General features: G+C 44.5%; 1 protein-coding gene across 3 annotated transcripts in view; it reads left to right on the top strand.

The window, feature by feature from the left end:
• The window catches only part of MAU2 (MAU2 sister chromatid cohesion factor), a 297,343-nt gene that overhangs the window by 275,998 nt on the left and 5,396 nt on the right, over positions 1 to 15,949 (top strand). For all 3 annotated transcript variants that reach the window (XM_068129792.2, XM_078786386.1, XM_078786387.1), the window contains one exon: positions 1,146 to 1,273. In XM_068129792.2, coding sequence (XP_067985893.2) covers positions 1,146 to 1,273 — 128 coding nt within the window. The remainder of the gene's footprint in view (positions 1 to 1,145; positions 1,274 to 15,949) is intronic.

The following is a 15,949-nucleotide window of genomic DNA, read 5'->3' on the forward strand; positions in this document are numbered from 1 at the left end:
AATTATGTTTCTTACATTGGAATTGTAGATGGTGGCTCATAAACCGAGCCTCAAGGTCTGTGTGCAGAAGCGTTTTTTTGTTGTTTTTTTACATCACAATAAATACTCGGCACAAGGAGGTGAAATTGGCTGCATCTGATGTGCAATGCACACAGAGTAAAATGAGTGTTCATTTATGTCTGTTGGATGTCTAACAAATGAAGAAGATATAAGCACATCTGACACTAGGCCCAGGCTTCAGACTTTGGCACGCTTACGCGGCTGCACTGTCAAATAAACTGTTCGAACCCACCATTTATGACGGGCTTTATACTAGTTAAAAAAATATATATATATTATTATTATTAATTTATTATTGTTATTATTATTATATTTTATTTTATTTTATTTTTCACATTTTTTATTTTTTGAAAAACTCGTAAAACTCGTACGTGTGACCATATGTCTATCAATTGCATACTGTTTGAATGTCAGTCACGTTCTGATTGCACGTAATCTATTAATAACGACAGATTAGATGGCTTGGACCCTTGACCATTTGGAGCTTGAGACCACTTGGACCTTTTTGACACATTTTACCTGCTTGAGAGATTAGATGCTTTTGGCCCCTTAGACACCACTATTTGGCCCCTTAGACACCACTATTTGAATGCACAAAGTGAAGGTTGGAAAGCAGTCCAACAACTTGTCCATCCACAACACCCAAACAACAGCAATAAATAAATCAATTATAAAGCGAACTACAGCACTCGTTATGTGAACAATATTCTGATATGGCACACTTGAGAGCTAGGAATTTCATAATAATCACATACCAAATGGTTTCCGCAATTGTTTGTACAGATCTTACGCATACCATGTGAATGCAATTGATTAAGAAAACAAATTGTCTGAAATATATAGATTGTGCAAGGGCAGTGAAAGTTGTTTCGGAGGATTAAATAAAACCTATTGTTGATATTAACTTATCTTGAGCACTGGGGCAAGCTGTCTCTTTCAGTAGAGTCAGATAGATCTGGTTGATGTGTTAAAATTATTTCAACGAATACAAAATGTTAGGGAGATGCATAAGTACATGCTTGTATTTACACCCTTCCCACCCCATCCTTCTCCTTCCACAAATCCCATTACTATACTCACTTTAGACCTAAACAAAGCGTGTGGGAACACAATGGAAGCACATGAAGCTGCACAGATGCACCAGAACTTCTCACAGCAGCTACTGAGGGATCACATTGAAGCTTGTAGCATGCCTGAGCACAACCTCATTAATGTAAGCTCCTTCTTTGCACCTTCCTCCTCTTATTTCTTCCATCTCATCCTTTTTTTGTTGTCCTCCTTTTTCACTTGCCCTCTTTAATTCTTGTGGATTAAGCATAAGGTTGATTTCACTTGCCTCTGCCATCAAAATGTAATATCAGTTATATCCTGCTTTGTGAAGGTTCGCCACAAAGAATGATTTCATTTCAGCCTATCTATCCATCGCTTAATGAAGGTCTTCATTCGCTACGATGAAGGAGATGTCTGTGTCTATGTCTGATGATTTTGCAATGTCACTTCCAGTGAAAAGTTGAAAAGTACGATGAAGGAGCTGTCAGTGTCTGGTGATTATGCAAAGTTTGGCTTTTCCACCCATAAACTTTTCAATGGGGGGATTAACTTTTCAGAATGCTTGTGAATAATTAACTTTTCAGAATGAAAGGGTGGTTAAAAATAACGGTCTCCTCCACCACTTCCTGCCACCACCTTCTCGTATGGAAACTTGGACTTGTTTTGTAGGAGGAAAATAGGTAGACCACGGATGAGATGGGAGGATTGTATGAAGAGGGATTTCAGTAAGGGGGTGGGAGCGAGTGGTGTTTGGAGAGTGGAGAGAGTTGGCTGAGGACAGAGGGAAGTGGAGGAGTATTTTGGTCAAGGAAGGGCAGGGGATTGGTGCCATTTGACCGCACCCCTTACAAACGGAAGAGGGGGGAAATAGCAGTTGAATTATATTTCATTGGCAGTTCATAACACGTGAACTGCTTCGACATTTGTGGTAACAATATATTTATTTCTATGTGTATATATATATATATATATATATATATATATATATATATAAATAAATAATATATATAATATATATCTTTATCTATCTATCTTCTATCTCCTATATATATATATATATATAAAAGAAAGTTTTTGTTTGTTTGTCTGCACGCGCTAATCTCCTGAACAGTGAAAGATAGGAGGAAACCAATGAAAAAAAAATGTCGGGACGGGCCCCGGGAAGGTTTTAGGTTAGGTGGTGAGGCCGGTCGAGGCCGCTTCGGCTGGGCTGGGCCCATTTTGCAATTAAAAGCTGAACTGAATTATAGTAGTCAATCTTCTACGGCCGCGAGTAAAAGCTGAATTACAGTAGCAAATTCATTGAAAAAGAACCCGGGCAACGCCGGGTGCTTTCGGCTAGTTATTATATATATATAATAAAAGAAAGTTTTTGTTTCTTTGTTTGTTTGTCTGCACGCGCTAATCTCCTGAACGGTGAAAGATAGGAAGAAACCTCTGAAACAAAAAATGTCGGGACGGGCCCCGGGAAGGTTATAGGCTAGGTGGCGAGGCCCCCTCGGCCGGGCTGGGCCCATTTCGCAATTAAAAGCTGAGCTGAATTATAGGAGTCAATCTTCTGCAGCCACGAGTAAAAGCTGAATTATAGTAGTAAGACCTATGTACAGAAGATTAAATACATTAAAAAAGAACCCGGGCAACGCCGGGTACATTCAACTAGTGTATATATATACATGGTGTGTCCCTGGTGTTGGCTTAGCGGTTAGGGTGCCGGCTTGGGATCCGAGGGTCCTGGGTTTGAATCCCGGTCGATCGCTGAATTAACGCCAGGGGGGTTGACTCAGCCTGTCATCCTTCCGAGGTCGGCAAATTGAGTACCAGCTTGCTGGGATGAATGATCCCGGTGTGTACCCCGGTTTAGAATACGTACACTGTATCCCTGCGCATCGTAAAAGGCGACCAAGGGTTGGCGTCAGGAAGGGCATCCGGCCATAAAAACATTGCCTCAAACAGGGAACCATGATTGTCATGTGGCCCGCAAGGCTAACCCCCACTGTAGCGGGGAAAATGGCCTTAAAACGATCATTCATATATTCATTCATATATATATATGAATGTATATATATCTGATATATATCATATATATATATATATATATAATCAACGAACATAACAGCATGACGAGCGCTGTCCCGATCTCCTGTGGACCGAAGTCCTAGACCAAAGCGTCACCTCCGACCCAAAGGGTCTTCTGGAGGCCTCAGCCCAGCCACTCTGTCAACAGACAGAGATTTATTCATTGGTCCCCATTGGCTAAACATCAAGCAGAGCCACCAATCCAGATTTCGGGCTTATTGACCCTCGTCAGGACGGCATACTGCAAAAAATCTAACCAATGAGGACCAAAATCGTCTATTAAGATGATCAAATGCTTGTGTGATGATTGTGTGAGACATAATTCGTGGCTGGTGCTCACCATTAAAGCTAGGAGGTGCCTTGATCATATATATATATATTCAAGTGTGTGTGGATATATATATCCACACACACTTTTTTTTTTTTTTTTAGAGGCCATTTTTCCCCGCAAAGCGGGGGTTGGCCTTTTTCGGGAACCGTGGTTGTTGTTGTTTTTTGGTCCCCTTTTTTGAAGCAATGTTTTACGGCCGGATGCCCTTCCTGACGCCAACCCTTTTTGCCGCCTTTAACGACAAACAGGGAATTACCAGTGAACTGGTACTCAATTAGCCGACCTCGGAAGGATGACAGGCTGAGTCAACCCCCCTGGCGTTAATTCAGCGATCGACCGGGATTCGAACCCAGGATCCTAGGATCCGAAGCCAACACCCAACACCGCCAGCCCAACCCAACACCTAGCCCAACACACACACTACATGACCAAAAGCATGCGGACACCTCTTCTAATTCGTGGATTCGGCTGTTTCAGCCACACACATTGCTGACAGATATATATAATCAAGCACACAACCATGCAATCTCCATTGAAAAACATTGGTAGTGGAATGGGCCGTACTGAAGAGCTCAGTGACTTTCAATGTGTCACCGTCGTAGGATGCCACCTTTCCATCGAGTCAGTTCGTCAAATTTCTGCCCTGCTGGAGCAGCCCTGGTCAACTGAAAGTGCTGTTATTGTGAAGTGGAAACGTCTCGGAGCAACAAAAGCTCAGCCGCGAAGTGGTAGGCCACACAAGCTCACAGAACAGGATCGCCGAGTGCTGAAGTGCGTATCATGTACAAATAGTCTGTACTCGGTTGCACCACTCACTACCGAGTCCAAACTGGAAGCAACGTCAGCACAACAACTTCGTCAGGAGCTTCATGAAATGGGTTTCCATAGCCGAGCAGCCGCACACAAGCCTAAGATCACCATGAGCAATGCCAAATGTCGGCTGGAGTGGTGTAAAGCTCACTGCAATTGGACTAGAGCAGTGGAAATGCGTTCTCTCGAGTGATGAATCACGCTTCACCATCTGGCAGTCCGACGGACGAAACTGGGTTTGGCGGAGGCCAGGAGAACATTACCTGCCCGAATGCATAGTGCCAACTGTAAAGTTTAGTGGAGGAGGAATAATGGTCTGGGGCTGTTTTTCATGGTTCGGGCTAGGCCACTTAGTTCCAATGAAGGGAAATCTTGCCGCTACAACATACAATGACATTCTCGACGATTGTGTGCTTCCAACTTTGTGGCAATAGTTTGGGGAAGGCCCTTTCCTGTTTCAGCATGACAGTGCCCCCATGCACAAAGCGAGGTCCATACAGAAATGGTTTGCTGAGATCGGTGTGGAAGAACTTGACTGGCCTGCACCCTGACTTCAAACCCATGGAACACCTTTGGGATGAATTGGAACGGCGATATCTATATATATATATATATATATATATATATATATATATATATATATATATATATATATATATATATATATATATATATATATATATATACATATAGATATATATAAATATAAATATATATATATATATATATATATATATATATATATATATATATATATATGTGTGTGTGTGTGTGTCAGGTTCCGCATAGCCGCGGTTGATAAAATGCGACCTGTTTCTCTATTGGCGGAAAAGTGTCCGGCAAATTTGCGGTTTTTCGGGGGCGCAAAAAAAACATTTTCATGAGCCGCTAGCTTGACACATTTATAAAACCCATCTTTCACCAGCCATGCACCAAGCAGCTGGACATACTCAAAAAAACATCTACGAGCCACGAGCATAACCTGCTTCTCCATTTACTGCTGTGTGCTTTGCATTTTCATGACTTTCGCGGGATATCCCACCATTAACACTGTGCACAGCTTCTCGGGATATCCCGTCATTCACACTGTGCACAGCTTCAAGTGATATCCCACTGGCTGCATAACACGTCATCGCTGCGAGTAACTGTACAGAATGAAAACACTCCACAGTATCTATTCGTGCAATTAGCTGTCTCCCTTTTCCTCATCGAAACAAGAAAGAGCAATCGGAGATTGCAGACCTTCGTCAGGATGTGTTTTCAATCGTCTTTAAGGCTTTTGTGTTAAAAACAATTATGGCGGCCGAACCACGTGACCGATGACGTCATCATTTTTCTCTCCACCAATTTATCCCGAGATGACTCTCAAGAAATTTCATCTTGATCGGATGAAGTTTAGTACTTGTCGAATTATGACGTCATAATGGAGGCACCCATGACATCATCATTAACATATTTTATTCCCCATGGAGAGTTCTTTACAATGAGCCACGTCTCAATTTTTTCGATGCAGCACTTTCGGAGATATGGAGGTGCAAAAATGTTCGGTTTTTCCAAGATGGCGCCCACACCAAGTGACCTTTGACGTCATAATTATCATTAAAAAATCTACACGAGGAGTTGCACCTGTGTTGCAAAATTCCTGTCAATCGGACCAACAGTTGCAGAGAAAATCATTTTTATTCTGTGTGGACAAACAAACGGATTCAAATGCAATACCCTCTCTTCAGGCGAGGGCAACAATGGCACGGCATGCATTCGCGTATTTTCATTGACATTCGTGGATTATCGCCGACATTCACAGGTTTTGCTTCGCCATTTCCTGTATTTGTGCGGTTTCGCAATTCGCGGCATTTTCCTGGAACGTATCCCCTGCGAATAGCGAGGTCTGACTGTACTGTATTTGAGTCAGATGTGAAGGCATTTCAGAAGGAAGATCTTTATCGTTTACCACTGTCAGAATTACAGTGGAGCTGCCTGGAGGTGTCTATGTCTTTCAATCCTGACAAATCTCGCTCTTACGATGTCTCTCCGAAAAGACCGACTGGACAACCCTCCCATCCACTTTCTGAATAATCCTCCCCAAGAAGTTCTGTCACTCAAGCTTTTGGGTCTCACTATCTGCCATGATCTTTCCTGGGAAAACCACATTTCAAATCTGGCCTCCAAAGCCAGTCCCACGCCTCCTCCCCCGACTCCGTCGTGCGAAGTCCTTCCTTAGCACACCTGAGCTCCTCACCACATACAAGGCTTTCATCCGCAGCTCAATGGAATACTACTCTCCCCTCTGGGCTGGTGCTCCTGCCTCACACCTAGCTCGTATTCACGTTGTTGAAACCAAAGCATTCAGAATCATTGGAATCTCCCGCGATGAAGCTAACTCCAAGGGCCTCTCACTCACTCACCGCAGGCAGGTTGGTGGTCTTTCCGTCTTCTACCGACTCCTCTCTGGCCTTGCCCCCCCAGCTCTCTCTGGGCTCTGTCCTGCAAATATTCCAACAGGTCGCACAAGATCTGCCTGCAACCCTCTTATGGTTAAACTGCCAAAATCAAGACTCTCTGCTCACCTTCACTCCTTCATTCCTCTTTTCTCCCGCCTCTGGAACAAACTCCCTCACTCTCTTCAATCCCACTCTACCCTCCAGGTCTTTAAAACAGCTGTTCACCACCATCTCTTATCTTCCCCCATCCAAAACCTTGATCTTTTCTACCCCCGCTAATTTCACCCCAATGCCACTTTTTTGAAATGCCAACTTCTGTCCTGGAAGTCCTTGGTGTCCTTGTGTTTTATACTTCTACCACGCCCCCCCCCCTTCCCACGCCTCCTCCCCCCAAGTCCTCTCCCTCCCACACGTCCTCTCCCTCCCACACGTCCTCTCCCTCCCACACATCTCCCTGCTCTCAAATGTTGTGTTTGTGTGCTTCCCCTTCTCTCCCCATCTTGTCTTCCGCTCCCTCTTTTGATATATTTTGTTTGTCTGGTTGATTTGTTTGTGAAGTAAATGTTAGCTCTTTCACGAGCCTCGATTTAGTATACAAAAAAAAAAAAGGTGAATATTGAAATAGAAATACAGCTGATAATAATATCCACACCTTTACTGATTTTTATTTTTTGGAACTCTTAAGGAATGTTTATTTCTTTTTTTTTGAGATTCTAGTCAATTGTATAGCCAGTGGGTGTAAAGATTTTAGGTGAATAGAAGCTTAAAATAATTTTCTCTACGCCATACCTGTGTGAACCACCTTTAGAGGCCATTTTTCCCTGCAGAGCAGGGGTTGGCCTTTTTCGGGCACCGTGGTCGCCTTTTTGAAGCAATGTTTTATGGCCGAATGCCCTTCTTGCCGCCAACCCTGTTAGTCGCCTTTTGCGACACACAGGGAATTACCAGTGAGTTGGTGCTCAATTTGCCGACCCCGGAAGGATGACGGCTGAGTCAACCCCCCTAGTAATTCAGCGATCGACTGGGATTCGAACCCAGGATCCTAGGATCCCAAGCCGGCACCCTAACCGCTAAGCCAACACCAGGCTTTCCATGCCATGCCTGTGTATAGAACCATAATAGAACTGTACTGTTAATATGGATCTTTTTGATGAAATGTATCCTCCCCTCCATCGCTCTCCCCCCCCCCCCCCGCCCCCCCTTCCCTATTATAATACATAGGCTGGCAGGATAGAGTAGAGGGATATGCATGTGCCTATCAGCTGTTTAGCCTGGGTTCAAATCCTAGCCCAGCTATAAGCTGCTGTGCTGGTGTCTTACAGGTTGGGTGATTCATCTGTGTTCTGTCCCTCGGTTGAACATTGAACTCGGTGTCCTGTCTGTCCACATTAGTGTTGGACAATAAAGATCCCAGGGTGTCTTTTGTGAAGTCGGCACGCTATGACTGGCATCATGACCAAATTTCAAATTATTGCCCTGATTAACCGCTGTGAAAGCAATGGCAAGCCGCCACCGAGCATGACTTGTGTCAAGAAGCTGCTTCAGCAGCACCAATGCTCTGTAAAGAGTATCTAATAAATAAAAATTTTGTCTGTCTGTCTCTTTGTATGTTTGCGTTTTTTTTTGGTTTTTTTAACAAAGACCACTGGCCCAATTAATCACCACATTTGGCACACAGACCAAGTCCAACCTTGGGATTATCCAAAGGGTATTTGCATCCACCATTTCAGCCTTTAAAGACCCTTTTCAACCCCTAAGACACCCATTCGTGAAGTCGTGTGACTATTAAATAATGTCCATTAATTATGTGCGATTGGTATCTACCTTTTAAACCTTTCAGCGCTTCAGCCTGTTGACACCCCTTCCTTAGACATTTGAAGAACCTTTAAGACCATCAAGATCTTTAAGACACCCAAGACATTTTAGACCTTGAAGACCCTTTAAGACCTTGAAAACCTCTGGGACCCATAAGACCCCTTTTACCTTTAAGAACCTTTCGACACTTTAGACACTTTTAGATCCCTTCACCCTACAGACCTTTTATACCCCTTAGACCGTAACACCATTTAGACGATACCTGGTTAGGGAGGCGGGCTTGGGATCCTAAGGTTCTGAGTTCGAATCCCGTTGAATTAACGCCAGTTGGGGTTGACTCACCCTGTCATCCTTCCGAGGTCGGCAAAATGAGTACCAGATAACTGATTATAGAGAGGCATTGCATCAGCGGCAGATGTGCCCACAGAAATGATGCAACCAGCAGCTGGGTGGCTGCACACGAACCAACCAACCATTTAGACCCCTTACATCCTCAGATAGTTTAGAGAGCTTGGACCCTAGACCATTGGGAGCTTAGACTACTTGGACCTTTTTCGACCGTTTTATGTGCTTGTCAAATTAGACCCTTTCGACCCCTTAGGCTTAGACACTAACTACGATTGGAACGTACCCTTTAGATTAGACCCTCTAGAACCCTTTACGCACTCACCACACAAACATATATAGTCTTCTTACAAAACGCAGACTATACTTTTTATCGCAAGTAATGCGTAAACTCGACCCACACAGAGGGTAGGTGTTCTGCTATCTAATTCATAAAGAATAAAGTTTGTTTGTTACCCTCGCCAGAGGAGAGGGTATTGCATTTGAGTCTGTTTGTTTGTCTGTTTGTCCGCACAGAATAAAAATTATTTTCTCTGCAACCGTTGGTCCAATTGACAGGAATTTTTCTCCTGTATAAATTTTATTGATAATTATAACGTCATAGGTCACGTGGTACGGGCGCCATTTTGGAAAAACGTTTCACATCTATCTCCGAAAGCGCTGTATAGAAAAAATTGAGACATGGCTCTGGAGAAAGACATATTTTAATGATGGTCATTGGTGCCTCCATTATGACGTCATAATTCGACAAGTACAAAACTTCATCCGATCAAGATGAAATTTATTGAGTGTCATCTAGGGATAAATTGGTGAAGAAAAAAAACAATGATGACGGCATCGGTCACGTGGTGTGGCCGCTGTAATTTTTTTAACACAAAAGCCTTAAAAATCACTAAAAACACATCTGGGCGAGGGTCTGCAATCTCTGATTGCTCTTTCTTGTTTGTTTATACATTCGGACCCTGCAGGAACCAGTGTGACCAAACTTTGCATGGCCTCCTCTTTCATCGACAGGAAAGTCGAGGACTATGTTTGGATTCAAAATTCGACCCCAGATAAACCAGATAAAACCAGATTGGCCTTCCTTCCTCAATCGGATTTTGTGCTTCTACACTACCTGCATTTTTTTCCCCCCCTAGAGCGATCAAATAATATGTATTGTGAAGATCAAATGTTGAGGTTGTCTTGATTTGTTGTCAAAAAACACAAATTTAACTATTAGAGTGAATGGATGAATGAATGAATGATCGTTTTAAGGCCAATTTCCCCGCTAGAGCGGGGGTTAGCCTTGCGGGCCCCATGACCATCATGGTTCCCTGTTTGAGGCAATGTTTTTATGGCCGGATGCCCTTCCTCACGCCAACCCTTAGTCGCCTCTTACGATGTGCAGGGATACAGCGTACCTATTCTAAACCGGGGTACACACTGGGAGTTATTAGAGTATTTCATTGAATTTCCCCTGGCAATGCCGGGTACTTCCGCAAGTAATATATGCACTGCCCTCCATAAGTATTATAACAGTGAAGTCAAATTTGTTATTATTTCTATATCCTCAAGAAATTTGGATTTGAGATCAAAATATGAATATTAGGCAAGAGTATAGAAGGTCATCTTTTATTCCTTGGTATTTGTTTGAATATATGTTTTTCCATTGCAGAACAATAGCACGTTTTATGTTCACTTCCCCCATTTTAGGGCACTATTTATCGTATAATGTATGTTTTTTTGCGAAAACACTGGTAATGGTGAACAAGAGAGAGGGAAGAGAATGAAATGTGGATATTAGGGATTGAAAGATTCCTGTCCGGCTGAGCACGAAGATTTACAACATGGTAATTAGACAATTTCCCTTTGATGGAGTGGCAGGCTTTGAGAAAGGATGAGGAGAGATTGCTGCAGAGAGCAGAGGGTGAGATGGCTGATGGGGCTCTCTGAAGGAAAGGAAGAGGATGGTTTATGGGACATGAAAAGGCATGGGAGGCATGCCCATGTTGGTTGGGGAATCTGCTCAGAAGGGTGGAGGTAAATATTGTCAGGCAGGCCTTTGATTACAGATGTATTTGGCAGGAGGAGAAAGGGCAAACCAAAATCCAGGTGGAAGGAGGTACCCAAGAGAGATCGAAGAGAGGTGGGGGTGCAGAGTGAGGGAGCTCATTATATAGAGGTGTGGAGGGAGAAGTTGTGTGGCTGACCTAACAGGATGGTATTAATTGGGGCCATTGAGTAGTAGTAGTAGTAGTAGTAGTAGTAGTAGTAGTAGTAGTAGTAGTAGTAGTAGTAGTAGTAGTGGTGGTGGTACTGGTACTAGTACTACAAGTCGAATAACTGACCATATACAGTACTAGAGTCATCAGGAGGAACTTGGATAGGATTTGGGTTTTGGCTGCTTCTCTACCCTAAAAACCCATCCAGGCACAGCCAGGTGAACCCAACAAAAACTATCTGCAAGATTTACCCCTCCATAGACAAAGAAAAAGAAAGGAAGGAGAGATGGAGGACAAGAAGAAGCCAGGCACACCAACAGAAAACACACATGCCCATGTACACACCAACTATTGTTCAGAAATATCTTGCTACTTCTTACCTTAGCATCGTAGAATGTACACAGGAATCCACCAACACACAAATCAATGCACAGGCCCTCTATTTAGAATGAGGTTCCCTTTCCTGTAAACATGAACGACACACTTCCGGTTAATTAATTCATTAATTACTAGGGCATGCCCGTACGTGGGTGCCCGTTCCTTGCCAAAAAAAAAAAAAAACGCTACCCGTACGCTCTACGCCGCCCGTACGCCCGTAAACAAAAAAAACAACGCTCTTCGCTTCCGCCCTTCGCTCTGACTGAATTGGGAGAAATAATGCGCATAAGAAATCGAGAAATTATTATTTTCTCCGGAAGAAATCGAATTACGAACCGTAATGGCGCACGCGCTCGGCTCGGCTCGTTCTGTGATTGGCTGCCGGAAGTGAAGTCTTCACTGTCCGGAAGGTCGCAAATCGCAGTTACGATGAATCGCAAATTAGTTTTAATTAGTTTTAAAACATAGTTTAACGCCAACATAGTTTGCCAACGTGAAATAAATGAATACGCTCTCAAATGTGCCGTCCGAGGCAGAGTCTGTTCGCCACGTTCGGCACACGTGATAGCTCGCTGCTCTCTGATTGGTTGAATCGTTTTTTGGACATAGCTCGGTAACTACTTGTCCGATTAATTTCAAACCTTGAAAAGGCACATCCTCGGGTCCCCAGCAATATACCTGGCAAGTTTAAAGTATATCGGACCCGTGGTTGTCGAGAAACAGCGGTCACAGACATACATACATACATACATACATACATACATACATACATACACACAGAGATTACTGGAATTATAGATATATATATATATATATATATATATATATATATATATATATATATATATATGTATATACAACAACAACAACAACAACATGCATTTTAAGGCCATTTTCCCTGCTAGAGCGGGGGTTAGCCTTGCGGTCCACATGACAATCTTCTCCATTTTGCCCTATTTTCTGCATCTCTCCTTGTTAACCCCCTTGTCCACATTTCTTCTTCCACCATCTTTAGCCAAGTCTTTCTCGGTCTTCCCCGTCCTCGACTTCCTTCAAAATTCATTTCCATCACTCTTCTCAACCAGTCACTTTCATCCTTCCTCAACACATGACCAAACCATCTCAACCTGTTCCTCTTCACAGCATCAATCACAGGCTCTATTCCCATCATCTTTCGCAATTCAACATTTGTCTTCCTCTCTCTCAACGATACTCCGCACATCCACCGAACCATTCGCATTTCCACCCTTTCCAGCCTTCGTTGCTGCTCTACATTCATTACCCATGGCTCGCTCCCATAAATCATAACACTTCTCACACATGCAGCATACACCTTTCCCTTCAGCTTCAACGACACTCCCCTCCTCTTCAGCACGCCACTCAGTTCCCGAAACTTCTTCCATGCACATCTCACTCTAGCAACCGTTGCCGAGTCTGATCCACCTTCTCCATTCAGCATGTCTCCGAGGTAGCAAAAGGTTTTCACACCTTCCAGCTTCACGCCGTCTCCAAGATCCAACTCAACATTTCCTCCATCTGCAGCTCCCTCTGTGCACACCTTACATTTGAATGTAGCTGCCACACTGGTTAATGACCCTCTCAGACTACTGCATTTTTGATGAACCCACTCAGCGCACATTGTGCATTGAATGGAGTTCACTCCAACACCCTTCCTGCACACAGCACATGGCCACTTCCCTGTTCTTTCCACCTCACCACATGCTTTACCACTTGCCATCACCTTCGTCTTTCCGATATTCACCTTCAGACCTTTTGTCTCCATACATTCCTTCCACTTGTTCATCTTTGCCTTCAGTCCATCCATACTTTCCGCAATCAACACCAGATCATCTGCATACAACAACTCCCACGGTAAACCCTCCTTTACGTTCTGAGCCAGCACTTACATCACAGCTACAAATAGTAGTGGACTTAGTACCGACCCCTGATGCACTCCCACCTTCACCTCAAACTCACCACTGTTCCCGTCCTTCGTCCTTACAGCTGTGCGCGCTCTTTTGTACATTGCCATCACTACTCTGATCAACCATTCCTCCACTCCTAACTTCCTCAATGCCCATGTCAATACTTCGCGTGGAACCCTATTGAATGCTTTCTCCAGATCAGCAAACCCAAGAAACAACTTCTTCCTCTTCTCCATGTACTTCTCCTGCAACTGCCTCACAATAAAGAGCGCGTCTATCATCCCTCTTCCTGGCAAAAATCCAAACTGCATTTTGTCGATCTTCACCTTCTTCCTTATCCTCCTCTCCAACACCCTTTCCAATACCTTCATTCCATGCTCCAATAACTTTATCGCTCGGTACGAGCCACACTCCAGAGGGTCACCTTTCCCCTTGTATAGAGGGACGAGGGTACTCAGTTCCCAATCCACTGGAATGCAGGCTTCTTTCACCACCAGATTACAGATCTCTGTCATTCTCTTCACACCCCAACTTCCTGCTGGCTTCAACATATCTCCCACAATTCCCGTCGGCCCTCCCGCTTTTCTACTCTTCATTGCTTTTATCGCTTTCTCAACTTCCTTCTCAGTTATCTTCTCTGCCGGTCCTTAACCTGGGTTACTCTCTATGTTGCCATCCCATTCATTCTCTGCATTCAACAGCATTTCCATATATCTTTTCCATCTTCCTTTAATGCCATCTGTGTCCACAACGATTTGTCCGACTTCATCCTTCAAGCAACTCACCCCCATCACATCACACCTCTTTCGCTATCTGCTTTGCAATCCTGAATACTGCTTTCTGACCCTCTTCCGAATCCAAGCGTTCTCCGAACATTTTCCTGCATGCCTCCTGCGCCTTTGCTACCACTTTCTTTGCAGCCTTCTTGGCTGCCTTATAACTTTCATGCTCTGCTTTTTCTGCTACCGTACCCTTCGCCTTCTACCACTCCTTTAAGTTCTTCCTCTTCTCGTCAATCCTCTTTCCAACTTCATCATCCCACCACCATGTTTCCAAGTGCCTCGGTAGTGCTTTTGTCCATCCACACACCTCACCAACGGGTCCCAACAGACTATCTTTCATTGACATCCAACCACTTTCAAGCTCAACCACATCATCCTCTACCCTACTGAGCCTCTCTTTTAATGCCTCCCCTACTGTCACCTCTTTCAACCTCCACACCTTCATTCTCGGTTGGTACTTCACCCGCCGAGCTCTCCTCGCACCTTTCACCCTTATGTCGCAGACAACCAAGTGGTGCTGTGAAACAGCCTCCTCCCCCGGGATCACCTTTGTGTCCCGGAGGTGCCCCCTATCTCGCCGACGCACCATCAGGTAGTCAACGGTTGTCGTCGACCCACCTGACGTGTACGTAACAAGCTTATTATCCTCTTTCTGAAACTGAGTATTACAAATCAACAAATCAGCTCCATCAGCAAACTCTAAAATGTTTTCACCTTCTCCATTTCTCACACCATATCCGTAACCCCCATGAACTCCCTGAAAACCGTCCATACTCCTTCCCACATGTCCATTTAGGTCTCCTCCTACCACAACAACTTCCAACTTTCACGTTTTCCATCAGGTTCTCTATCGCACACCAGAACTTGTCCTTCTCTTCATCGCTCCGACCAACCTGCGGAGCATATCCCGAGATGACGTTCACCAAGAGCTTTCCAATCATCATTTTCACCATCATCAACCTATCACTCACTCTAGTCACACTCACCACACTGTCTACAAACTCCTCAGAAAACAGGACACCAACACCATTCACGCCCTCCGGGCACCCTTGCCACACAAACTTGTATTTCTGTCCCTGCCTACCCTTCACCATTCTCACACCACTTCCCTTCCATCTCGTCTCTTGCACACAACATATGTCCACTCTTCTTCTGATCAATACTTCCACCACTTCTCCTGATCTCCCTGTCATTGTCCCTACATTCCATGTCCCAAACCTCAGAAACCGATCTCCACTTCGGGCTGTACCCTGCCCATATGTAGTTGTCATTGACACGGTTCTCTTTTTGAGGCGATGTTTTTGTGGCCGGATGCCCTTCCTGACGCCAACCCTCTTAGTCGCCTCTTACGACATGCAGGGATACGGTGTACCTATTCTAAACCAGGGTACACACCGGGAAACGTTTAAAAACATGGAAATTCTGGGGGAGCGGAGGGGGGGCGTCAGCACCATGGCTGCGGGGGCCCGGTCAGCACCACACCACGTCAGCCCGGTCAGCACCACGCCACGTCGGCCCGGTCAGCACCACACCACTTCAGCCCGGGCAGCACCACACCACATCGGCCCGGTCAGCACCACACCACGTCAGCCCGGTCAGCACCACACCACGTTCTCCCTCTCCTCTTCCCATCGCATTCAGTGTCATGGGGAAGGTGCTCGGACCATTTAGACGAGCAGTAACCACACTATAAGAGACAACACTGCAGTTGAATTCAAAGCGATATTCAGGT

The sequence above is a fragment of the Myxine glutinosa genome, chromosome 11, assembly GCF_964187855.1.
Source record: "Myxine glutinosa chromosome 11, kmMyxGlut1.1, whole genome shotgun sequence".
Lineage (NCBI taxonomy): Eukaryota > Metazoa > Chordata > Myxini > Myxiniformes > Myxinidae > Myxine > Myxine glutinosa.